The sequence below is a fragment of the Vipera ursinii genome, assembly GCF_947247035.1.
Source record: "Vipera ursinii genome assembly, chromosome: 7".
NCBI lineage: Eukaryota > Metazoa > Chordata > Lepidosauria > Squamata > Viperidae > Vipera > Vipera ursinii.
Genome location: NC_139521.1, coordinates 18,865,022 through 18,892,446, shown reverse-complemented (window position 1 = coordinate 18,892,446; position 27,425 = coordinate 18,865,022). Strand labels below are relative to the sequence as shown.

Sequence of the window (27,425 nt, the reverse complement as noted above, 5' to 3'; positions counted from 1 at the left end):
GCTCTGCACCTGATGAGCTATTAAACTCTTCATATAACAGAATGATTTAAACAACTAAGAAGACCTCAAGTGAAAACAAACCTCAAAATCATTATGACATCTCAAGGGGTTTTCAGTTATATACCATAGAGCATATCCTAACTATAACATAAATAATCAATTTCCTGACTGCGACAATCATAAATTTATCAACTGTGAATCATATAAGGTTAAGTAGAAGAAGAGGGTGATTTCAACAAAGTACTGTCAGATTTAATTCAAGGAGCAGCTCTTGATTAACACAATCATTTCAGCAAAGATTTTACTTTCACATGAGATAACTATATACCGTATATGTGGTTGTAAAATTCTGTTTTTTTCTTTCTACCTTTCTGATACACAAGGGAGATAAAAAGTTGGCAATCTGCATCTATTTTCTCTCTTGGTAGTTTTTATTTCTTTCATCAGTTTGAGAAATAATGGTCATAGCTGCCAAGCTTGAAAGTTCATCTGGACCACAAATGTATGAAGGTCATTGGGAATTACTGTAAAAAAAGCTAAAAAAAGAGAAAGAAATGAAAATGGCTTATTATTTCCACCTTGCTGATTTTGGGGAGATCAGCCAATTTCTACAAAAATGATAAATGACATCATAGTTTCAATATAATTATGTTGTTGTTAGTTGCGAAGTCGTGTCCGACCCATCGCGACCCTATGGACAATGTTCCTCCAGGCTTTCCTGTCCTCTGCCATCTTCTGGGCTCCATTTAAGCTCACGCCTACTGCTTCAGTGACTCCATCCAGCCACCTCATTCTCTGTCGTCCCCTTCTTCTATTGCCCTCAATCTTTCCCAGCATTAGGCTCTTCTCCAAATGTCTTTCTGCTCTTGGTATCTTCATGTCAATAATTTCAAGGAGGTATTTTCTGTATCTTTATTTCATATATTTTGAAAAGTACCTAGGGCAAGGGCTTAAGATTTACCATGAGAATCATTTTATTCCCTGTCAAAATTAACTGCTGCCGGAAGAAGTAATTGTTTACTTAAACTACACTGGCTTTTATTTATTTTATTATTTGTTAATAGTAATTAATTAATATCCAATGGACCCACATCTCTTTAAAACTATGGACAAAATCCTTTTGTTTGTTTTTAGAGTTTCTTGAATCCTAAGGGGAAGTCATAAATAGCATGAATGTGTTTTCTTTGACATATATAAATGAACATGTGTTTTCCTATTTTGTGCATGAAAGTTGAATTATGAACTGGTAAACTCTTTGAAAAGGAGATGTGTTTATCTATGCATAATGCTTAATGCAACATGTGTACACCTGCCTTTTAAAGCCAGTTTTAGTAACATGATAGACACTAGTCATATACCCATTTTTGTTTGCAGGGAAGAATATCTACCAATCTTTTTCTTTTCATGTTTTATTGAAATTAAACAATGATTAACTCCATATTTTATGGCAGAATATTAAAAAACAAGAAGAAAGACAACATTCAGTGACAATCAGTTAATTAAGTCCATAGCAGGTCTATGCACAGTATATGTCCATAAAACTTTAGATGAGATCTGCAATGATATAAATAGATGTGATGTGTGAACAATGTTCCAGTCTGGTTTTATATGCGTCACACATGGAACACATATAAAAACCTGGTAGAGTTTTGATCACACCATTGCAGATGCCATCTTGACTTAACCATATTCTGAGGACATGCTTAGCCCAGAGTATTAGAAACATTAAGGACAGAAAAGTTGCAGCAAACAGAAACAGGGGGAAAACATTTTTTCAGCAAACCAAACATGGCAAGTTGCTTTCCTATCTTTTCATTTTTAAAGTAGAAATCAAGAAAAAATGCTGACTGTCTGCAGAACTAGTCCAAAGACATTTCTTTAGAATTACTAACATTTGGATCTAAAATGTTTGTGCCAGTGAGTGTATTATATAATGTCTTTGAAGAGAACCCCTGACTTCACTGTAGTAGCTTTCCTATTATATACAGTACAGTAACTAAGTAAGCCCTGTTCTCCACATGGGGGGGGGGAAACAAACTGTTGGTGATTGGAGGCTAACTCTCTCTCTCTCTCTCACTCTCTCATACACACATACACACACAAAGTGGGAGAGAATGATGCAGCAAACATGGTTGTGATGCAAGGAGGGCAGCTGTCTGGAATATATTCATGAATTTCTATTTTGTGGGTAGTAGGAACATATTTCTGGAGTTCTTTTTAGGTTTTAATTTTTAAAAAATTTCCCACTTGGTGGTGACAAATAGTGATACAGAGAAAAACTGCAGATGTCATTTGGCAGAGGCCTATTGGTTAACCACCATTTGATTGAAGTTTAGAAAAGGACAGCAAGACTCCATTATTTTTTTTAATGCCTGGAAACAATGGAGGTTCTACTACCTACTCATTTGTGTTTATCACAATGATTTAGTCCCAGATTTAGATTACTTCCAGACCAATAATCTGTATAGATTACTGCAGTAATCTGTGTAAACATGTTATAAATGTTTGCAGTGTGTCTTGATAAAGAACTACAAGAAGCAGGTTCAACACAACAATGGTTAATGCGTCAACTGATTTTATATTAAAATGTCCCTAAGGCTACTTAATTTGCAACAGGGATCTCATCATGATTCACCATTTTTATATTCAGGCTAAACAAAAAAAGGAACGTAGCAAGATATTCATGGCAAGCAAGAGAAGCATCTATTATGTTGGCAATTGCAAACTAAAGCCAAAAGGAAGTCTAAGAACATTATTTTCAATTGGTCCACTCCAGTCTGAGTACTCCAGATGTTTTCAACTTCCGTACAATCTCATATCTATAGACTGGGAATTGTGGGAATACAACAAGGGCTGGAACAGATGTTCTCAAAGTAATTTTCAATTCATATTCTTTGATTCTGTGATTTGAGGAGTATTGGGTTGGGGAAGTGTGATGTAAATATTTCAAGGCCTACATAAAGGACTTGAATCATACATTAATATACATTAATCATCTACTCCAAGCCACTGCTCAGTGCCAGGTCCTCTACAGCTTCTCTGGCAGATGTCTATCCAGCTTCTGGTTTAAGACTTTAAGGAAGGAGAACTCATTATATCACATAGTGTTTTGTTTTATCGGCTGGCAGCTTATGCACTTAAAAAGTTCTTAAACAGTAATGCAAATCCTATCTACAAAGTAAAGTCCCCAGGCAATTCCCTTCAATAAGAGAAGACTTAGTTTCATCCTAGTTAAGCATTTTCACATCTTATATTTAGCAGATGTTCTCCAAATACTTAACCTTGACTAAATCATGTTCAGCATCTATTAAAAATGATAGTTTGCATAGTTTTCCACCTCTTTTAAAAAACCCTGTTCATGGGCATAATAACCCATATATTAGTAGATAAAACAATTTCATAAAACATATCTACCACATTGTTTGTATCATTCTTTTCATTCCCAAAATATCCCCATATATTAAGTTTATAATTACATTCATATTCTTTCTGCTTATACAATCACTTAAGATTCTTTTGCTTCTTCTTTTACACAATTCATGCAGAAAATCTATATGGTTGCTAGGAATCAAAAACAATTTGACAGCACATAATTAGTCATCGTTCTGACACAGTACTCTGCTTATTTACTGGGAAATAAACCCATTGACCCTAAGGGTTTTGAACAGACAGGTATGAGATTGTTCTATCAATATATTTCTTAAAGGAAGGCCTGTACTAACAAAGATCTGGATGAAGATCCAAGTGACAGATGCCACAACTCACACTGGTGTGGCAAAGTTAAGTATTGAAAATATAGATATCTACTTATTAATATACAAATTTAGAAAAAAACAGAGCATTTGTCATACATCTGTATGCATCTGCAGTTGACTTTAACATCCCATGTCTGTTATTCCCAATGGCCCAATGTAGTTTGTTCATACAAAATGCGCTTTGTAGAGAGCCCGGAAGACATTATTTATAGCCTCCCCAACTTTTGCTGAGTTAAAATAATCTTAGAATACCTGCCTTTCACCATGGGATGAGCACAGATGTTTTGTATAAAATCGGCATTAAGACTCTTTTTTAAAAAATAGTTTTAAAAGAAGAAACTCTGCATCCATACATGTTTAGAATAAACTGCAGGGGGGGAGAGAAGTTACTACATAGCAACAGGACTACATTAGATTTTTTGATTTTTCCATGGTGTCCTTGGATAGATAAACCACCCAGTAGACCATGTTAAATGCTCCAAAAGTGACAGGAAACAAAATGCGTGCATATTTGTCTATCTTACTGGTGCCAGAGCTGCAGGCTGATGGAGCAGGAGGAGAACTGAGGCATGGGGATTTTGTGGGCATTCCCAAAGCATTTGTAGTAGTCTGAATCTCCTCCAGTCTAGATCCAAGTAAATGATGAATGGATGGAGATCCCGTGGTGCCCTGCTGGGCCATATAACCCGTTAAAACTGGGCTGGATGGAGGAGCTGAAGGAGTTGCTCTTGCAGAAGCCAATGTTTCTGATATACTGATTCGGCTGAACGGGTTTGGACTTGAAGCTGAAGGCGATCGGGGCATAATGTCCAAGGGCCCCTGAGTTAATGAATTGTTTCCTGGGTCAATTCTTTTGGCAGTCTCCAAATCTGGTTGTACTATGGTGTTTGTTCTTTTCCTCACTTTTGAATTTGAATCTGTACACTGCAGTATTAAAAGAATATCATCAGTGATTTTGAAAATCAATATTCACACAGAAGCCAAAAATAATAAAAACAGCATATGATTTTTTTTGTCAGGTTTCCTGGGTAAAGACAGGAAACACAACTAGATGAGTTAATACTAATTTATCATAAGGCTACATGAACAGACACTGTGAACTTTCTATCATCACATCATCCGATCAATTAGGGCAGTCCTTCCTAAATTTCTTCCTCTGACCATTAAGTCCTTGGGGGATCCCACTTCTCTTGTCCGTTTCCTAGGCAACCTTTCTTTCCCTTGTCCCCCAAGGTCAACAACAGATTCTATTACATTTGACAATATTTTTTAATAGCAAAAGAACAAAAATCAGCATAATTTTGATAACTTAGAAATGGCATTTAGCTGTTCAATGTAAATCTATTGATTACCAGATCAAATCTGTCCAGAGGTTTAGTCTTCCAAACTTTCATGCTTGTTCTGGAGCGCATCCTCAGGAAACCTCTGCCTACCAAGCTGAAATCTTTTGGATACACACACACACACACACACACACACACATATATGTATATGTATATGTATATGTATATGTATATGTATATGTATATGTATATGTATATGTATATGTATATGTATATATAAACATAGTTGCCTAAGTGTGCACACCTTCTTAAAATCTACATTCCCCACCCAGCTCCAAGGACAGGGCATGACCTCTCAAACCCCAATAGGAGTCAGGCAACAACAATTAGAATATTAAAAGACACACTCTTGTATCAATTAAAGTTCATTTCACAACAACCTTGGACATCTAAATCATCTAAATCATATAAAGCCCCCAAATCGCATAAAAACGCATCCAGACCACTTTTCAGTTGTTCCAGAACCAACTGCTATGTCACTTCACTTCTGACCTACAAGTAAAGGGACTTCCTTTCCAGCAGCTGGCTTAATGTCTCCATTTTGCTCCAGCGGCACTCTCATTCGTTCATCCATCTGGAGAAGCAAGCCCAATTTCTTCCAACAGTTGGAAGGTTGCAGTCAGGAGAAGGGTACAAAAACATTTCCAAGGTATTGGATATTTCATGGAACACAGTGAAGACAGTCATCAACAAATGGAGAAAATATGGCATAAAAGTGACATTACCAACAACTGGATGCCTCTCCAAAAATTTATGAAAAAACAAGAAAACTTGTCTGAAGGCTGCCAAAAGGCCTACAGCAACATTAAAGGCAAGTACTCATTGTGTACTACAAGTGACAACAATCTCCTATATTTTTATATGTCTGGGCTGTGTGGTAGAGTGGCAAGATGGAAGCTTATTCTTAAAATAAAAACAATTTTGCAAAGGCTTGAAAATGTGCTGTGGTCTGATGGGACAAGGTTGGACTTTTTTGCCATAATTCCAAAAAGTATGTTTTACACAGAAACAGCACCAAAAGTACACCATACCCACAGTGAAGCATGTGATGGCAGCCTTATCCTTTGGGACTGCTTTTCTTCAACTGGAACTGAGCCCTTTATCAAGGTGGAGAGAATTATAAACAGATCCAAATATGCATGAATTTTGGCACAAAACATTCGGGCCCCTGCTAAAATGCTGAAGGTGAAGCAGAATTTCACCTTTGAACACAACAACCCAAGGCATACTTCCAAATCAACAAAAGAATGGCTTCACCAGAATAAGATCAAAGTTTTGGAAAGGCTCAGCCATAGCCCCAGCCTGAATCCAATTGAAAATCTGTCTGGTAATATGAACAGGGCTGGGCACAGGAGATGCCCTCACAATCTGACAGATTTGGAGCACTTGTGCAAGGAAAAATGGGTAAAGATTCCCATGGCAGGATGTGCCAAGCTGATAAGCTCCTAACCAAAAAGTCTGAATGCTTTCATAAAATCAAATGGTGCTTCAGCAAATTATGAGTTGAAGGGTGTGCAAACTTATGCAACCACATTATTGTACATTATCCCCAAAATATATTTTTTCAATTGAAAAACAATCTGAAAACTTCAGTTTGTTTTTCAATTGAATTCTACAGCTTACTGTATATGTTATATTAAAGAAATATTGTGTTCCCAGGATGGGACTCAGGAAAATCCAGGTTCTCAGGATGAGACACAGGTTCTCAGGGTAGGACTCAGGGTGGGAAGAGGAAGAAAGCAGCAGGGGTTGGGAAAGAGCTATGGGGGGATGGAAAAAAATATCCTTAGAAAAAATGTCTATGTGCTTTGAATGTTGTTTTAAACATATAATAAATTTATCCTACATAAACTAAAGGAAGGAATCTAAAAGCATAGTTGATTTAATTGTTTCTGATAAAAGACTAAAACAAATATTGAAGGATGCAGAAGTGATGAGAGGGTCTGAATGTAAGACAAATACTTTTGGTAGTGTCAAGAGGGGGTGTGGGGGAAAATTAGTATGAAATTGAAGGGACCTTATTGTGCTTATGATTTTATTATGCTTAAGCTTGACATTAGTAGTGTTATTTTGTAGCTATTTTATATAAATTTTCTTACATGCAAGAAGCCTTATAGATAGAAGCAAGTGTTTCATGTATGTGCTGTTATTTAGCATTTAAAGGGTTAAAAGCTGTCTTCTTAAGAGATGGCCTCTGGGAAATGTAGTTTAGTTCTATGTCTAACTGGTCACTGGGCGGGACTTCAAAGTTTATTACAGGATTTCCTGGCTACATGCCAAGGTTGTAAAAAGCCTTTGTTTAATCAAGCCTCATGCATGCTTCGGCTGATATCCTCAATCAAGCTTCACTGATATGGGGTAATTATTTTCTTTTTACACTACATGGATGGACAGGATATGAAACATGTGCAGATGTACTGTATCTACAGCAAACGTGAGTTACTGCTTAGAATTCCTGCTCAAAAAATATTTTGTTTAAAACTATTCCGCGGTGTTTATCCTATCTGGACAATGGCTAACGCATTTGCCCACGTTCCAGAATAATGTATATTGAAAAAGCAAATGTTCCATGTCAAATATACAGGAGATTGCTTACATGAAAGGAGCAAGGTGGGGTTTTGTGGTCCAGGAGATAGGGATGGGGAAGGTGAGTTAGCCTGGATTGGTGTGTATGAGTCATCATCTTGGAATTTGTTTTTCTGTGCTTCCAGAGACTTGGTTCTCTTTGTTTTGAAAAAGTATATAGAAGAAATCTCTACTGGGTGTGTCTTTGTCCCGAAGAGGGAGAAGGTTACCCAACTCTGTCTTGGCCAAAATAAAATTGTTTTCTTTGCTGAAACCTTGGTTCAGGAGTTTCTTTTGGCTCTTTGAAATTTCTGAGTAGCGCAGAGAGGTTTGTGAGGGCTGAGTGGAAAAACTTACAAAATGAAAGAAATAAAAGAAACAGGAGAGAAAATAGGAAGGAAAGATAAGCATCTCATCTATAAAATGGCATTAAAAACACTTGGAAAAGATTGAAAAGAGAAGCATGTACAATTATGCTAATGGGAACTATAGAAAGAGCTGCTTGGGGGAATCAAGTGAGACTATGAATTTAAAAAATGCATAGAAGCGGATAACAAAGTATGAGGATGAAAGATGTTATGTAACTAGAGAAAAAAGCTGTAAAGAATATAATGAGAGAGAGCAAGGGATGATTAAAATAAAGCAAAAGAACATTGAAAAATGATTATACATGTAACTGGAGAAATGTTAAAAGTATGGATGTGGATGGCTTATGGATTGGTTGTGTAATTTGTTTAATGTACATTTCAAGTCTGCTGATTGGAAGAAAACTGGTATGGTTATCATAAGCAAAGGGAAAAGAAACAAATTTGAATGGAACAAAAACACAGAGATGTTTAAGGGTAGCACAGGTGCTTGGCAGAATTTTAATTGAAAGGGTAAAAAAAGTGACATAAAACTTTTTGGGGAGTGCTGTGTGGCTTTATACCAGGCCAAGAGTGTACAAACCAGTGCTTTGCTCTTCAAATGTTAAGTGTAAAACCTATGTGGAGGGGGTGAATATCTTTATATCTTTGTTGATTTACAGAAAATGTATGTTAATTAAGCAGTAAACGTAAAGGTAAAGGTTCCCCCGCACATGCGTGCTAGTCGTTTCCAACTCTAGGGGCTGGTGCTCATCTCCGTTTCAAAGCTGAAGAGCCAGCGCTTGTCTGAGGACGTCTCCGTGGTCATGTGGCCGGCATGACTAGATGCCAAAGGTGCATGGAACACTGTTACCTTCCCACCGTAGTGGTCCCTATTTTTCTACTTGCATTTTTACATGCTTTCGAACTGCTAGGTTGGCAGAAGCTTGGACGAGTAACAGGCATTCACTCTGTTACGCGGCACTCGGGATTCGACCCGCCAAACTGCCAACCTTCTGATCGACAAGCTAAGCGTCCTAACCCACTGAGCCACCGCGTCCCTTAAGCAGTATCTTTTGTAAATACTGAGTTAAAAGTTGCTAAATACAATTGGAGCAATATTTGTTATTAGATTAGTGGAACATGAAGATGTGTGATATCCTCTGATTTATATATTTAGGGATTGGTTATGACTTATTATTAAGTACAATTTATATTATTAATTTCTTATTGTTTATTATAAGGATTGGTTATAGTGACATTAGACATCTTTTTGGTGTGTATATTTGGTGTTTAGTTTTGCATGGTTTGCAACCAATGTTCGATTATATGCAGTAAAGAGTATGGATCTGAAAAGTAATGTATTGCTGTCTGAGATAAATGTATTTGACAGAGAACATAATTCCAAGTAATGCATAAATAGCAAAAACTAGAATAGGTCTGTTGTTTTCAGAGGGAAACAAATGTTGTTCTCCACTAATCTCCAGAGGGTAAATGGTGAAATCACTTATGGCAGATGTTAGATTAAGAACATCCAGCAAAAAATAAAGAAAATTACAAAAAACTAAATGTTGTTATGGAAAAGGAATGATCAGTCATTTTAGGAACTGCACAATAGACAATATTACCTATACCGATAACCATAGTAAGACAGGTAAGTATCTGGTTTAAATGTACGTTACCACATTCTCAGATTTAGCTATGGGTTTGTTGATAAGGCCAAATTATTTTAAGATAATTAAGAAAACATAACACAAAAAACTCAGAATGAAACTCTCCAAGCTGCAGAGTTTAAATTGACATTAAAAAGGCAAATCCCGCTCAGCATAAGCAAATCTAAAACAATGAATACACATACTATGCTGGTTTATTGAAATGATGCTATAACTATTTTAAACATTTATATTTATGTCTGCTTATTATATAACTTGCTTGCAGTAACTTATACTGTTGTCCTATGAAAAGTGAGGATTACTTACTGGGGTCACAAGGAACAAAAAATACAACTATGACATACTCCTTTAGATAAAACTCAGATGTAACTACTTTTAGAACAGTAGCATTGGCAATTGCACTTCAAAGCAAAATGATGAAGACAGAGCTGTATGGGGAACAAACAAAAGAATGTCTTCTGGTAGAGAAGGTTGGCAGCCTTGAAGTCCATAAGCTAGAGAAACCTCTGAGTAAAAAAAAGAACTGGGAGAGGGATGTATAAAAAAGCATGATATAGAGAAAGGAAACTATTCCTCAGTGGTGCCCAAAAGATAGTAAAACAAAAGGTGATTTGTTTGGCATATTTCTTCAGTTCACTATTTCTATTTCCTGTTTCTTGCTCTTTTGTGTCTACATTTTAAAGAATAAATGCATTGTTTTTAGAATGGAAGGAAACAAAAGCCAATAACAGCATAGGTAACTGAATGTGGCTATGAACACTGCAGTCATATTCCACCATAGGCAACAATGATCTACAGTATCGATGTGAATTATTAAGCCCGAAAAATATTTATGATCTGTGAAAAGTTCATCCCAACATTACAGCACCCTGAACTATATCAGGAATATACAAATAGACTATGTATTGAACATCTACAAATTAGAAACAAAGAATTGATAAAAGTACTCCTGGGTGGGGTGTTTTCTTAACAGGATTTCATAAATGGTTTGCCATGGCTTTCTTATTCCTAGGTTGAGAAAGTGACTGGTGCAAAATCATTCAGTTGTCTTTGTGCTTAAGGCAGGACTTGAACTCCCAATTTCTAGCCCTGTGTCTTAATCACTACACCAAATTGGCTCATATATTATTTAAAGGAAAATTAATCTTATAAGAATATCAATAACCTCCATGATTGGATTTGAGGTCTCCATTAACAGTGGGCTTTAAAAAGAAAACCTATGAACAAACCTAACAGAAAAATCAAAACAACTTCAACCTGTAACCAACAGGCAATCATGGAAGATGAGACAGAAATAGTGGGAACTTGAGACTGACCCCTGGATTATAATAATGGAGATCAGCTGAGTAAAACACTAAATGCATGACAACTTCATGAATTGTTTGTTATGGATTAGCAATTCCTCAAACCAAATCCGTCTTTTCCCAGGGTTGCACAGGGTGCATACACAATCCTGAAGAAATACTCAGCCACTGTAGGAAATTACAGACAAATGTTGTATGGACACTATGACACAGCTCTTTCTATTCAAGTTCACAGCTCTGTATTGCCCCTGTTGTAATGTATAAAGATGGAGGGTGAAATATTCCCACAGTTATATATTCTAAGAGGAAATGATGTAAACAGATTACAGTCAAAATGTACATATAAATTTGAAAAATAACTTCTGAAATCAAATAGGAAGCATTCTATTCTCTTGAAAACATTGTTCAGGGAAGCTCTGCTGAAACTTCACCAACAATTTTAAAGAAGAGAAGCAGCACACAGAAGACTGAATTCTTTGAAAGAATGCCTGACACTTTTTATAGAGACACTGACAGGCAGAATAGCAAAAAAATTGTCTTCTTTGCCCATCTAAAAGACTCAAATAATATATTGTTTTATCAACACAGTCACAGAAATCTAAAGGTGTTTGAATAAAGGTAGATATAAATGTATAAGTACTGTAATTAGAGGCAAGGCCATAGCTATGAAAATGAATGCACATTAAGTCAACTGAGAATAATACAGTGAAGTATGCTATTGGCATAATTTGCTGCAAATTGGGCTAAACTATTCTTCAATATTAGAGCTGTTCAGTTAAATAAAGGCTGTGCAACTCACCTTCTGAAACAAAATGTTGATTTCTAGAAAATTAAAACAATTCATAATTTCTCTCTTACAGAAAATAGCACAATGATCCATCATTATTTCCAATGCCACCTTGCAACTCATTAAGATGTGATTACCATTATGATAAAATGCTGCTACAGTTCTTCAATTGTTAATAGGCTTTGCCTATTACAAACAGCTGTTCAACAGTGCAAAATTTTGAAAAAGAAAAAAAGTCTTTTGAATCTATAATCCTCCACTTGAGCCATAAAGGGAAGTATTTGATTGCTTTGAATGTTTTACTAGTTTATGATTAGCAGACCAATTTTTACATTCCACTGAGTCAAATTGAAAATGTGAATCATAACAAGTGGGATTTACATGGCCAATACACTCACATTTTCTAAGATGATAAAAATGAGACATAAAATTTGTCCACTAACAAGAAAACAAGCCAAAAAACACAATTTACAATACAAATATAAATGAAAGTGGTTAGTCTATGCTTTTTTAAGCTATATTCTACACCTAACAATGGGTCAGATGTTTTTATAAAAGGGAACACTGACGTGTCCCAACTACTGATTTGATTTGGTATAATCCAATACCAAATAAGGCCATAAATATATAATTACTTAATATGATCCAGTCCCTTATTTCTTTTTCCCCAGCAGCCAGCCATGATGCCCATGAATATAATATTTTTCCAGATATCTAGTGCTTAAATATTTGTCCTCATGAAAAGGATAATGTTTGTCTGCCTGTTTATCCTGTCTGTCCATCTCTATCACTGAACTGCTGCATTTGTAGGCATGGCAGCACCTCCTGGAAAGCCTCCTGCTTCCCCCTCCCCCTGCAGCTACCTCCTTCAGAGCCTTCCTGATGACAATGGGCCTGCCAGCATGGCGGGGGGGAGAGAGTGCTGGGTGAGCCCCGCTTTGCAGGATGAAGCAGGTGGATCTATGCCAGCAGGCCCATTGGCATCAGGAAGGCTCCAAAGGAGCTAGCTGGTGGGGGGGGAGGAAGCAAATCGCTGTCCCTCCACTTTCCAACCCCGAAATTCCAGAGTAAAGTTGGGGAGCCTTTGAGTGCCCCTGACAAGCTGCAAATCTGATGTAGCCTTGGCTGCTGCCCCCTTCCTTGGCAGGGCAAGGCTGGAGCGCATGACCTTTATTTCATTTCATTTCATTTCTTTGATTTCTATACCGCCCTTCTCCCTAGGGACTCAGGGCGGTGCACAGGGCATATATAAATAGCTATACAAAAATTAAAAGAGAATTAAACCATGCCCAATTAAAATACAGCAATAATAGAATAATAAAAACCAATTAAAAACCCATATTCCCCATCAGGCCAGACCAGCTAACTCAAACAAGTGGGTCTTCAACCCGCGACGGAAGGATCGGAGGTCCGATGCCATCCGGAGCTCAACTGGCAGTTGGTTCCATAATGCCGGAGCACCCACAGAGAAGGCCCTCCCCCTGGGGGCCACCAGTCGACATTCCCTGACCGGAGGCACCCTGAGGAGGCCCTCTCTGTGGGCATGCACAGGGCGGAGGGGAGTTGACACCGGCAGCAGGTGGTCCTCGAGGTATCCTGGACCCATGCCATGTAAGGACTTAAAGATCATAACCAAGACCTTGAACCTCACCCGGAAGACAACTGGTAACCAATGCAGCTCGCGGAGCAAAGGTGTAACATGGGAGTACCGGGAAACTCCCAAGACAACTCTCGCGGTCGCATTCTGTACCAGTTGGAGCCTCCGAGTGGTCTTCAAGGGAAGCCCCATGTAGAGAGCATTACAATAGTCTAGGCGAGAGGTCACGAGCGCATGAGTGACCGTACACAGGGCATCCCGGTTCAGATAGGGCCGCAACTGGCGCACCAGGCGAACCTGGGCGAAAGCCCCCCTAGTCACGGCCACTATATGGTCTTCCAGGGTAAGTCGTGAATCTAGGAGGACTCCCAAGTTGCAAGCCCTATCCACGGGGGGTAAGAGCTCACCCCCCATAGAAAGCGATGGAACATTTTGAATGTCCCGGGATGCCGGAATGCACAGCCACTCAGTCTTGTCAGGGTTGAGTTGAAGTCTGTTCCTCCCCATCCAGACCCGAACCACCTCCAGGCAACGGGACATCACAGCGAGGGCATCACTGGGGTGGTTTGGGGTTGAAATGAAAAGTTGGGTATCATCGGCATATTGATGATACCCAACTCCAAAACCACGAATGATCTCACCCAGCGGTTTCATGTAGATGTTGAACAGGAGAGGCGAGAGAACCGACCCCTGAGGAACTCCACAAACGAGAGACCTAGGGGCCGATCTCTGCCCCCCTGCCAACACCGACTGCGAGCGTCCCAGGAGATAGGAGGAAAACCACTGAAGAACTGTGCCTCCCACTCCCAATCCCCTGAGACGCCGCAGCAGGATACCATGGTTGATGGTATTGAAAGCCGCCGAGAGGTCTAATAGGACTAGGACAGAGGAATATCCCCTATCCCGAGCCCTCCAGAGATCAGCCCTTTAGTCAGGGCTGCCGGCATGGTGGTGGGTTGGAGCACCAGGTGAGTGCTGCTTCGCAGGATGAAGCAGATGGGCGTACTTGCAAGTCCAGCCCCAGCTATGGCGAGGAGCAGCAACTGCCTCTGGGCCAAGGAGCTGAGGAGAAGGAACAGGAGGGGCACAGTAGCTGGGCTACCTTCTGGCCCACTGGATTCGGGTTTTCCTTTGATTGGGGGCATATGATCTGACCCTCACCAAAATGCAAATCACTCTAGAACAGGGGTGTCAAACTGCCAGCCCGCAGGCCAGACGCGTCATCAGGAAACCGCGCCCACCCATTGCCGGCAATGGAAGCTCTGATACATCACACGATGTCATATGATCTCACGAGTTTGACATTTCTGATCTAGAAGCAGGGATTTGGAGGCTGGAGGCCTCTATCTTTGTGGCCATGCAGTTCTAAAATCGATGTGCTGCTGCTGGGGAGGAGAATCAAAATAGGGCAAAACAAGTGTAGTCCACCATGGTTTATTGATTACAAAGTTTTCCTCAGGTTTTCCTTTCCCTACCTGGGATATTAAAATCATACTGGCAAGGTCTGCACCGAACACATGGCTGCAAACTTAAGACAACCGGATTTTAGTCTAGCCCCTTGTGCAATTCCAGGCCACATTCTGGAGGTAAGAGGATGTAGTGACAGGAGAAGGCTGCAAAATTGATTTGTTATTTATTCTTGCCTTTAGCAGCAACAACTACATTCTTTGATGACTTTGCTAGCAACCTGCAGACTGTGAACTTTCCTTTCTCCTTTGGGGAAAGAATTCAGAAGTGCTAGATTTATTTTTCCTGTTAATTACAGTATACCTTATTACAGTATACCTGTGAGAAAAAGATGTGTCAGAAAATTAAAGGATGTATGGATTGAGCTGTGAGACAGGAAAGGGAAGTACATAGACTTATGCACTTCCAGTTGACTTGACACCTGCATGCTCTCAGAGCCCCAAGATTACCTTCATTCTTCATAGGGTGGTATTGTGGATTAACTAATTTTTTCTGGGTTCTGATTTTAAAGTGAGTGTCCTGAGCTACAGAGGCCTTTGATCTTCTTAAATAATAAATAATAATAATAAAATAATGAGAACTACAGTACATTAATGAGATTCAAGGTGCTGGTGATGACCTATAAAGCCATAAATAGCATGGGTCCAGATTATCTCAGGAAGCACCTGCTGCCAGCATCAGCCTCCCATTGTCCTGTGTGCTCACACAGGGAGGGCCTCCTTAGGGTTCCGCCGGTTAGGGAATGCCAGCGGGTGATTCCAAGGGGTAGGGCATTCTCTGTGGGTGCACCTGCCCTATGGAATAAACTTCCGGTGGAACTTCGGACTGCCCCGGACCTTCGCTCGTTTCGCCAGGACCTGAAAACTTGGTTATTTGATCTTTCTGGCCTGGACTGAGGGGATTTTAATTTAATTTTAAATTTTAAATTTTAATTTGTTTTAATCGTGGGCTAGTCTTAATTTAATTCTATTTTAATTGTATTTATTTGTATTGTTTTATTCGCCCTGTAAACCACCCTGAGTCCTTCGGGAATAGGGCGGTATATAAAATCAATCAATCAATAAATAAATAAACTAAAGGCTCAAAGGGAAGGCAGATTAAAAAGAATGAGACCTTTTGGGGTCTTCAATTCCCTTCCTGTTAAGAGTTCCTTAATAAGGTTTCCTCTTCCTTCCTAACATCAATAAAGTGGTTTTTCCAGAAAATATGTGAAGAGTTGTAATTAGTGATTTAACTATGTTTTCTTTTTGGCTGTGTTTTAATTTATATATAATGTATGCTTAATCAAGGAGGGCTTGGAGACGTAGAAGTAGCCAATATGGAGGCTGCAACTTTCCCTCCAGATCTCTGTCTCCCCTGCAGATCTCTGGAGAGGAGGAGGGGGTGGCAGGGGAGCTGTGTGAAGGAAGGCTGCCCCAACAAGCCAGCATCTTTACCATGCACAATTGGAAATGGAAATTCCCTTTCAAGAAGGGCCAGCCTCCCCTGTGCAGGACCCAGGAGCACTCCTCCTCTTGCTCTCCAGAGATTTGTCAAGACAGAAGTTGGACTTGGAGGAAACTGTTTTCTGCAAACTTTCTCCTCTGTGCTTCCACACACAGCAGCATTGTCCTCCACCTCCTGCTTTGCCAGGATAGGGCACCAGACAGGGAAACACCATGTCTGGGATTGGGAGAACTTCTCTTTAGCGTACTATGCACATACACACACACACACACACACACACACACACACACACACATTCCAAGCTTGGAAATTTGCATCCACATCTGAGCTAGCAAACTGCAAATCATGCCTGGGCTTGGGGAGAAGGCCCTCTCCTTCCTCTGTGGATAAAAGTCCCCAAACGTGCAATGCAGTGTGTGTACTTGTGTGCTTGGCTACTAGCATTGGGGAGGCGAGGAGTTTGTGGGGCACCAAGTTGTCCCCACATTGAGTTAGCTGGTGTGACTTGTTCTGTTCTGTCTTGAGTCAGCTGTGTATAGTGAGTGGCGTTGAGCAGGCCATGCCATCTGCTAGTGAGCGGTGGTACTCAAATACTGCTGTAATGTATTGGCTTTTCTTATATGTGTAAGTGTTTGCTTATGTTGCACTGCTTGCTAATTGCTTGAATTCAACTGCTAAGTGCTAGTTCATGTGTATGCTTGTAACGGTTGCTAGCCAGCCCAGACTGTTGTCTCCAGCCAGCTAAGTAGATCTTTGGGCGGGAAATCTCTGCTTCAAATCTATTGGTCGCCACCTATCGGCCAACCATACAAATAGCTACACAGCAGCTCCCTTGTTGTTTCTGTTATGTCTGACCTTCAATAAAGCCTGTTGCTGTTTTGAACCTTCCATCTCGCTCAATGCCTGCAAAGAACCAGCAACACAACAACTGCCATATCCTAAAAGTGGTACAATCTCTGAAAAGGTTGAAAAGCACTGTTCTAGTCCTACCCCCAAGCTACTGTATTTCATCAAATAATGGTAGCCTTGTCTTCCAAACTAATACAGATATATATTAAATAGCCATGGAATGTTCAAATAACATTTTCTGCTACGTTTCTTCTTTATTTGTTAATTTGCAGGAAAACTCTAACAGTCAACAGAAGTAGAGTCTTAAGAAAAGGAAAGGATGCAAGATACAATTGAGAGAAAACAGTGTGGGAAGGATGGAGCAACATACAGCCTTACAAAGAAGGCTACAAGTAAAAACTTTTATGGGGTGGAGAGAAGCATTATTAAAAAACAATTGGAGGGGCTTCCGGTTTTGCACAATAGTGCAAATAGCTGAGGGATTGTGAGGGTCCGCACCCTACAGCAGATTTCTTTATGTTTTGGGACCCTAAATGGGCCTAAACTCAGCCCAGAGAGGTGACAAAGAAGGAGGGCAGCCCCACCAACCATGGAGATATGGCAGTTGATCCGGTTGTTCAGGGAAAGCCCTCCAGAAACTAGCAGTAGAAAGGGCTATCTACAAAGTGAGAATTATAAACTTTAGGGGAAAAAATGACCTTTCTGGATTATAAATACCTACTCATTTGTGACTCTAAAGCTGTTTGCAGAGAAAGGAAAACCCTGATTTTTGGTTATCATGGAAAATGAGAGATCTGCAGAAAGAATATACCAAGAAAAATCAAACACTTTCCAGGAGCAGCTTTATGCTATGTTGCAATAATTCAAACAACATTGATCTCAAACCATGAGGACATTAAAAAATAACTTTGAAAATAAAAATGAATACATCTCCAATTTAACTTTACAACAAAAAACTCTCAAAAAATAAAAATAGAGAGCGAGCAGATAAAACAGACAACTGAATATAAACCAGAGGAAAGAGACTTAAAGATGGAACCTAACAATAGAAGGAAGTATGACTTAACCCAGGTGGAAAAAAAGTTGCAGAAAGTATTGGACATGGAAAAGATAACTTATACTCTAAGATCACAAAATAAGTCTGAGGACAAGAAAGAAAATTCCACAAAAAGGATTACAGAGTTCTCAGGAGAACTATGAGAACTTGACAGACAAAATTTATAAGAGAAATTAAGAGAGAAAGAAAGGAAAAGATTTTCAATGAATAAGAAGGTGCAAAACCTTCCCATAAAAACATCTTACTTGATTTGCCTATTGTACCTATAACAACATTTACAAGTCTACGGGAAGACTGATTCAGCGGAGCATATTGATTAGGAAAGGTGTTTGGCAGGGGGAAAAAGGCTAAAGTGAGAATTAAGAAATTAGATGATGGGACTTATCAGAGGGAATATTTAAAAATTAAATATCTGTTTGAATATGATTAAAGAAATAGAAAGATTTTGAATATAAATAAATTTTGGTTTAAGAGAGATGAACCCCTCAAGTAACATAGCATTCTTACTTTCTTTTTTTGTTTTGTTTTTTGACATGAGAAATATAAAAATTTTGGGATGGTTTATATAAAGCAGGGCTATTCAACCTTTTCACATATTGTACAACTTTTAGGAAACGACAATATTTGAGTACCACTAGTGCTTAGCAAGGTGTCAAAAACTTGATGACTAAAAAGGGGGGGATTTTGGGTTTTACTGATTAGATTCATTTGTTGTTACAGAAATGGCTAGTTTATAATATTATGGAAAAGTAAAAAGTTGAGATAAAATGTTAATACTTCCTTCTACTGCAACAGAGGTCTGTTCTTTTTCCCTTTTCCCCTTCACTTTCCCCCCCTTTTTCCTCCCCACTATTTGCTTTTGTATTTTTGTATTTTATTCTATAATCTAATAAAATATTACAAACTGTAGAAAAAAAGGTACCAATTTTAATTTCTTTGGTGGCTGTTCCTTTGCTGAATCACTTTCCCTTTGCACTGACAAATGTATGATGAATTTATCCATGTTTATTAATATGCACCACTACCAGCTAGCTCAGGGGTCTTCACACTTGGCACTTTTAAGACTTGTGGACTTCAACTCCCAGAATTCCTCAGCCATCATGGCTGGTTGAGTAATTCTGGGAATTGAAGTCCACAGGTCTTAAATATGCTAAGTTTGTAGACCCCTGAGGTAGTTGGTTGGCCCTTCTTCCTCTCTCCCTTCTGAGCTCTCTTCCCACAGTGTAGTAAGAATGTAAGGTCTATCACAACCATTAAAATGACATTAGGGTGTTCCCATCTTTATACACAACGTACAATAAACCAACACTATGTGAGGAAATACTGAAGGCACAAAGGGGAAAGAAGATGCAGTATAGGAAAGGTCAGAGGAATTTTAATGAATCCCTAGTTCTCTTCTTTGTATTTCTGAAATAGTTTCCTCTAATTCAGCAGTCCCCAACCTTTTGGGCATCAGGGACTAGTTCCATGAAGAGAGGTTTTTCTGTGGATCAGAGGGGGCATAGTTTTTCCTGCTGGTTCCACCCAGCGGATGGGGCTTTGCTTCTTTGCAGAGCCTGGTGTCTGGCATGTGCAGCCCAGTGCCAGTGGTTAGGGATTCCTGTTCTAATTTATATTGCAATAAATTAACCTGTTTTGATATACATTTTCTGAAGAAAATTCTTCTGAGTTTCATTGTGAATCAGGGTCAAAGCAAAACACTTCTTTTTCTAGTAAGATCAGGTCTGTGACTGTGAACAGCACAGCAGACTTTGAGCAGCAGCAGTGCACAGCTATGTAGCAGAGGAATAAAGTGCCCCCAGGAGTGACTAAGGGCAGTGAGGTGGATTAGCAGTGGCTGAGAGCAACACAGAGGATCAACAGCCCACAACAGAGGCTGAGAGCAATGCAGCAGACCAGCACTAGCTGAGAGCAGCATGGTGGACCAACTAAGCAGAGTGCCCACATCAGCACATTGTATCTGAAATCCCTGACAATGGCCAGGCAATTGAAGGGAAAGAAAGCAGGGGAAAGAAAGATAAATACAAAACACTTGTTGAAAGGGAGGAAAGGGATAAACTTTCAAGTCAGGGATTCATAAGAGGCCAAAACTCTGGTAAATTCTTAAATTTAAAAAAATCTCTGAATTTCTTTTCAATTTTTTCAATTTCTTTTTCAATTTCTTTTTTCAAATTTTAAATTACTTGTTCCAATTTGAATTCTTTTTTACAACTCTCAAATATTTTTAATTTAAAATTGTTTTTTCAATTTTTAAATCTTTTTCAACTCTAAAATTCTTTTTTCAATTTTTTTATAAAATTCTTATTTATTTTTTTAATTTTAAAATCTTTTCCAATTTTAATTTTTTTTCAATTTGTTTATAAAATCCTTTTTTCATTTTTTTCAATTTTTCAATTTCTTATTTTAATTAAACATTGATATATTTGTTTTACTTATTTTAATTCTTTAGAAAGTTTTAAATTCTTAATCTAAGACACCCCCATTGCCGGCAATGGAAAAAAAGTCATGCAACATGATGTTGCGAGTTTGACACCCTTGATCTAAGAGAAGAAAAAAGGCAGACAGGGAAGCTGATGAATTCTTCAAGACAGAGAACAAAAGGTCAAGAATTATAGTAAACTATTGTAAACTAACACTTTGCAACACAGAGAATATTTAAATTTTAGAAAAAATAATTTTTTTAGCAAAAAAAGAAGAAAGTCGTGGAGATAGAAACTAACACAATAGTGACTTGCAAAGTGTGCCATATGTTTCAGCTTATGCCCACAGAAAATCCAAACTATTATGTATCAAATGTAATCTATTTTAAATACTAGAACAAAAGGGAAAGGGCTTAGAGGCAACTATAGCCACTCTGAAACTCAATGACCAAAGCAAGAAATTCCAGCCTAAACAAGAAGACTACACCAAAATAAAGCACAATAGGGAGCAAACAGTTCTAAAAAAATGATGACCCCCCATGCAGAATAGAACGGAACAGAACAGAACAGAATAGAGCTGGAAGGGACCTTGGAGGTCTTCTAGTCCAGCCCCCTGCTCAAGCAGGAGAACCTATACCATCTCAGACAAGTGACTGTCCACTTTTCTTAAAAACCTCCAGTGATGGACCCACCCACGATTTCTGAGGGCAAACAGTTCCACTTGTTAATTGTCCTCACTGTTAGGAATTTTCTCCTTAATTCCAGGTTACTTCTCTCTTTAGTCAGTTTGCAACTATTGTTTCTTGTCCTGACCTCTTATGCTTTGGAGAATAATGTGACCCCTTCTTTTTTGTGGCAGCCCCTCAAACACTGGAAAACTGCTATCATGTCTCCCCTATTTCTTCTTTTCTTTAGACTAGCCAAACCCAAGTCCTGCAGCCGTTCTTTGTATGTTTTAGTCTCCAGGCATTGGATCGTTTTAGTTGCTCTTCTCTGAATTTTTTCCAAATTCTCAACATCTTTTTTGTAGTATGGTGACCAGAACTGGTTGCAGTATTCCAGGTATAATCTTACTAGGATTTTATAAAGCGATACTAATACCTCATGTGATCATGATTCTATGCCTTTGTTTATATAACCCAGGATTTTATTAGCTTTTTTGGTGGCTGCTGACACTTCTGGCTCATGGTTAAGTGATCATCCACTAGGACTGCAATATCCCTCTCACAGTTACTGTTTTTAAGCCAGGTCTTGCCCAATGTGTACTTGTACCTTTGATTTTTCCTGCCTAAATGTAAAACTTTGCTTTTCTCCACATTGAAAATCATTTTGTTGGACAGGGCCTGTTGTTCAAGTTTGTCAGGATCTTTTTGGATACTGAGTTTGTCTTCTGGGGTGTTGGCTACTCCTGCCAATTAGGTGTCATCTGCCAATTTGATGAGTTCCCCTTCAATTCCCTCATCTAAGTCATTTATGAAGATATTGAAGGGTATTGGGCCTAAGACAGAAACTTGTGGTACCCCACTGTTTACTTCTCTCCATGTAGATGTAGTGCTGTTATGATCACATTTTCAGAATTCCCCACACTTATTAGCTTGTTTTTCCCTTTAGGATTTTCATCCATGGGATCCTTCCTAGGTTCTTTCTGAGTTTGTTAAAGTCAGCTCTTTTGAAGTTCAAGACACTGGTTGGATTGTTTTCTCTTGCTAATGTTTGTGTTATATTAAATTCCAGTATGATGTGGTCACTTTTGCCCCAAGGTTCCGGCAACTTCCAACTCCCTCTATCACTTCTTTTCTATTAGGTAGAATTAAGTCCAGTATGGCTTTATGTCTAGCTTTATGTCCTTCACTTTTTGGATGACAAAGTTGTCAGCTAGGTTGGTTAGGAATCTGTTTGATCTCCCGCTTGATGCAGAGCTTATCTCCCAGTTGATATCTGGATAGTTGAAGTCTCCCATTACTACTGTGGTATGCTTCCTACATACATTTGTTAGTTGGCTGGCAAAGAGTTCATCTATTTTTTCTGATTGGTTGGGAGGCCTGTAATATACATCTATGGTAATGTCACTTTTTTTTCTCTTTTATATTGTCCCACATACATTCTGGAGAGATTTTATCTTGGATCATGTGCATTTCTGTAGATATGTAGTGCTCTCTTACATATAGTGCAACTCCCCCTCCTCTGTTTGCAGACCTGTTTCTTTTGAACAATTTGTATCCACCCATCTGTCCATTCCATCCATGGGTTTCATCCACCAGCTTTCTGTAATGCCAACTATGTCATACCCTCCATCACGTACTATTGCTTCTAGTTTGCCCTGTTTGTTCCCCAAGCTTTAAGCATTTGTATATAAGCATTTAAGACTTTTATCCCTGTTTGTTAGTATGTTTCCTGCATCTCCTGATTGTTGTTTGGGTTTTTGTTTTTTCTTGTCTCTGCTTACCTCATTGTTTAATTTGTTTTCTTGGGATTTATGATTGGTTTTGGGTTCTAAAGATTCTAAGGATTGGTCACCCTGCCCTTTGAATTTTAGTTTAAATCCCTCCTGATGAGTTGGGCCAGTCTTTTTCCAAGTACATTTTCCCCTGTTTTCATAAGGTGCCACCCATCCCTTGCCCAGAGTACTTTGTGTAGGAATTGCAGTCCATGATCCAGGAAACCAAAGTTTTCTTGGCAACACCAATCCTTTAGCCAATGGTTTATTTCTAGAATTCTTTTTTCCCTCAGTGGGTGCTGGCCTTTTGTTGGGAGTGCGGATTAGAATGCTACTTGTGTTCTTAGCTTCTTAACTTTATTGCCTAGTTGTCTCAGTATTGTACTCAAGTTCTTTGTTGTGTCATTTGTCCCAATGTGGTAGAGGAGGAAAGGGGCATAATCTGTGGGCATAATTATTTTGGTTAGGTTCTCAGCCACATCTTTGATTTTTGCTCCAGGGAGACAACATACCTCTCTGGATTGTATGTCCGGTCTGCAGATGGATGATTCCGTTCCTTTGAGGATAGAATCTCCTATCACCAGCACTCGCCTTCCTTTGGGTGGGGGCTGCAGTCTGGAGTGCTTTTCTGTTTATGTCTGGTATGTTTGTTGATGTGATCTTTTAGGAATATTTGAAGTGACTTTTTTAGGGATATTTGAAGTTGTTTCTTTGCTAGGTGTCCGCCTATTTTCTTTGAGGTTGTGGGTTTGCGTGTTTCCATTTAAGGGGAGAAATTGATTGCTCAGTTTTAGTGGGGCTGTTTCTGGTTGAGTTCAATTGGGCAGAAGGGGTTTGTTAGTTGTTTATTAGGAGCCTTGGTGGAGCAGTGGGCTAATGCCTCCTTAAGTAACACCAGCTGCCTGCAATTAGTGCAGGTTCGCATCCCACCAGGCTCAAGGTTGACTCAGCCTTCCATCCTTCCGAGGTAGGTAAAATGAGGACCCAGATTGTTGGGGGCAATTAAGCTGACTTTGTAATAATGCCATTTGGGGTGTGTGTGAAAGCCCTAATAAGCAGGCATATACATAGAATGAAGGCTACTGCTAAGTTTGTAAGCCGCCCTGAGTCTTCGGAGAAGGGCGGGATATAAATGGAATTAAAATAATAAAAAAAGTTGTATGTTGCTTCTTTCTTTGAATATTGTGTTGCCTTCTATGTGTGACATACCTCCATTTGTCTTCCTCCAAGGGTTTATCAGTAGGGTCAAATCTTCTGGGAGTTATTTGTTCATTAATTGGTTCAGTTTGGGTATAGCTCTTTTGTAGATTGGAGTTTGGCTAGAGTTGCCTCTAAAATTCCTTACTTTTTCCTTCAGTAGTTTATATAGTTTACATCTAATGCATGTATAGTTTGGGTAATCTTTGGGCATAAGCACATGCATGGAATGTGTATTGCATACCACAATAGTATCAGTCACCTGTTCCATGAGTTTGTTGTTTGAAAATCCCTCTTTTTTGGTTTTTGCCATTTGTAGGTTGTGGTCTACTGGCATCCATAGCACTTGGTCTGCTGCTATCTGTAGTCCCTGGTCTACCACTATCCGTATCACCTTGTCTGTTGCAGGTCTTGGTCTACCATTTTCTGCAGCACCTGGCCTGCTGCTGGCTGTGGGCCCTGGTTTACTGTCTGCAGCACCTGGCCTGATGCCAGCTGTGGGCCCTGGTCTATTCATTAACATAAAGAAGAAAACAAATGCACCCAAATCGAACAAAATAGGGAATAAACAGCTTCTGTAAAAAATGAGCCTACGTATGTACCTAAAGAGCAAGACTGATGGAAACATGTCACTCTTAGAAGAAAACAACCAAGAGCAAAGCCCCTAATGTCTACCCTAGCCCACCACAATGAAGCCCCTCTGGAACTGAACAATCGCTTTTATAGCCTCCCCCTGGAAGAAAATATACAGACACTCACAAAAGAGTATTCATCAATGGTTTCTAAAAGAAAAAAAAGAAAAACATAATGAAATAGAGAACGATGGAAAGGATGGAAATCCCAGTTACAAAGTAGGAGATACAAGAAATATACCCAAGACCAATAAAGGACCCAAGTGCCTATATACTAATGCTCAAAGTTTAGGGAACAAGCTGGGTGAACTTGAAGTATTACTACAAGAAGGCAGATATGATAGAGTTGCCATTACACAAATTTGGTGGAATGAAACTCGTGACTGGAATGTACTGATGGAAGGATATAAACTATTCAAATGAAATAAAAGAGGAGGTGGAGTTGCACTATACATAAAAGATCACTACATCTTTACAAAAATACACAAAACCAAGGATGAAAACCTCCTAGAATACATATGAGTCAATATAAAAGGGGAAAAAAGAATGATTATGCTATAGGAGTATACTACAAACCACCCAACCAAGCAGAAGAAATAGATGAACTTTTGCTAATCAATTAACAAATGTAGGTGGGAAACATACCACAGTAGTAATGGGAGACTTTAAATGTAGGTGGGATATCAACTGCGAGACAAAGTCTGCAGCAAGTGGGAGATTGAACAGATTCCTAACCAACCTAGCTGACAACTTTGTCACCCAAAAGGTAGAGAAGGGAACTACAGGATAAGCTAGACTAGACCTAATTCTTACTACCGTGTTTCCCTAAAAGTAAGACCCGGTCTTACTTTCTTTTGGGCTCTGAAGTAACCACTAGGATTTACTTTCGGGAAGGGCTTACTTTTTGCTGGTACTGGTAGGCTGCAGTGTGTGAGGATAGGGTAGGCCTGTGCGTGTGGGGATGGGGTGGGGCCTGTGGATAAGCAACACTGTGGCAGGAGCATGGTATGGTACTGGGGCAGCCACGTGGGTGCATGCCCTTCCTGTGCCAGACAAGCCCCTGGGCAGCTGTGCCGGGCAGGGGTGGGAAGGGTGCCAAGATGATAGATGGAGTTCCATAAGCTCAGGGAGGGAGGGTGGTGAAGCAGATGCATGGGATGCACATGCCCTTCCTGTGCCATGCCAGCTCCTGCAGCTCCGGGGTGGTGGCAGAAAGGGCACCAAGATGGCAGGTGGAGCACCAGTGGCTTGGGGAGGGAGGGTGGTGAAACGGGTGGGTGCCCTGCCATCAGCACCCATGCCTTTCCTTACGTGACTCCCAGCCCCACGCTATTTCTCCTTCATGATCCACAGCCTCTGCGTGCAGGTAAACAAAAGAAGTTTGGGGGGGGAAAGGTCAATCAATCAGTTCCAACTTGTCGTGAAAAAAAAAGATCTCACGAAGTTGGAATTGATTGACCTTTCCCCCAAAACTTCTTTTGCATGCGGCAGCAGCAGATCATGAAGGAGAAATAGCGTGGGGCTGGGAGTCAGGTAAGGAAAGGCAAGGATGCTGATGGCAGGATACCTGCCTGCTTCACCACCCTTCCTCCCCAAGCCACCAGTGCTCCACCTGCCACCTCAGTGCGCTTCCTGCTGCTGCCCATCACAGCTGCCCTGGGGCTGCACTTGGAGCCTCCAAGACCTGCAGGGGTGTGTGCATGCCCTTTTCATGCCACTGTATTTGGTACTGCATCTGGCAAACAGGGTTTGCCTTGCTGTTTTGGCAGTGCTTTGGGGAGATGGTCTATCCCCATTTGCAGCATGGCCACCATCCAATCGCCGTGGTGCCTCTCAGGAGGGCAGCGTCAGCTGCCAATGCAATGGCGGGGAAGACAGAAGGAAATCCCACCCACCAGATCAGGCAGGTGAGGGTGCGGTGGGAAACCGAGCAGCACAAAAACATTGCTTGGAGCCTTCAGGAGCTACAGAGATCTGGGGTGCCCTTTGCAGTCATGCTCCTGCAATGCACAGCCTCTCCCTGTAAGCAATCCTGCTCACCCAGGGTTAGGTTGGCTGTCACAGGAGGCTTGTCCCACATGTGCAGCGGAGCTAGAGGATGGGGATGGGCCATGCTTCCTGTGATGGCCAACCTGACCTGGGATGAGCCAGATTGCTTCAGCTGCAAGGAGCCTGACCTAAGGTTTCCTGAAGCTGATGGGAACTGCGGCCCACAGCAACTGAACAATTTAACCAAGCCACAAAATTAAACTTGCAATGGTGCAACCGGCAGCAGGTAAGGCGGGCAATCCAGCCTGCCAAAAAAACTACAGTGGGATGAAGTGGGTGGGGTTAAAGTTGGGCTTACTTTTTTGGGGTAGGGCGTACATTAGCCGAAACCCAAAAAAATAAGCTAGGTCTTATTTTATGGCTAGGTCGTATTTTCGGGGAGACATGGTAACAGAGAAGAAGTTGAAATTGTGGGAACCTTGGGCAAGGATCACCAAGTCATACTGGAATTCAATATAATGCAAACACAAGCAATAGAATATAATCCAACCACTGCCCTAAAC

The 27,425-nt window shown here is 40.0% G+C and overlaps 1 protein-coding gene across 1 annotated transcript in view; it reads right to left on the bottom strand.

The window, feature by feature from the left end:
• Positions 1-4,160: 4,160 nt before the first annotated feature.
• LOC310642941 (gamma-aminobutyric acid receptor subunit alpha-4-like) overlaps positions 4,161-27,425 on the bottom strand; it is a gene marked incomplete at both ends in the record, with an annotated part of 106,289 nt that continues 83,024 nt past the window's right edge. Inside the window, one exon of the mRNA XM_083366931.1 lies at positions 4,161-4,679. Coding sequence (XP_083223057.1) covers positions 4,161-4,679 — 519 coding nt within the window. The remainder of the gene's footprint in view (positions 4,680-27,425) is intronic.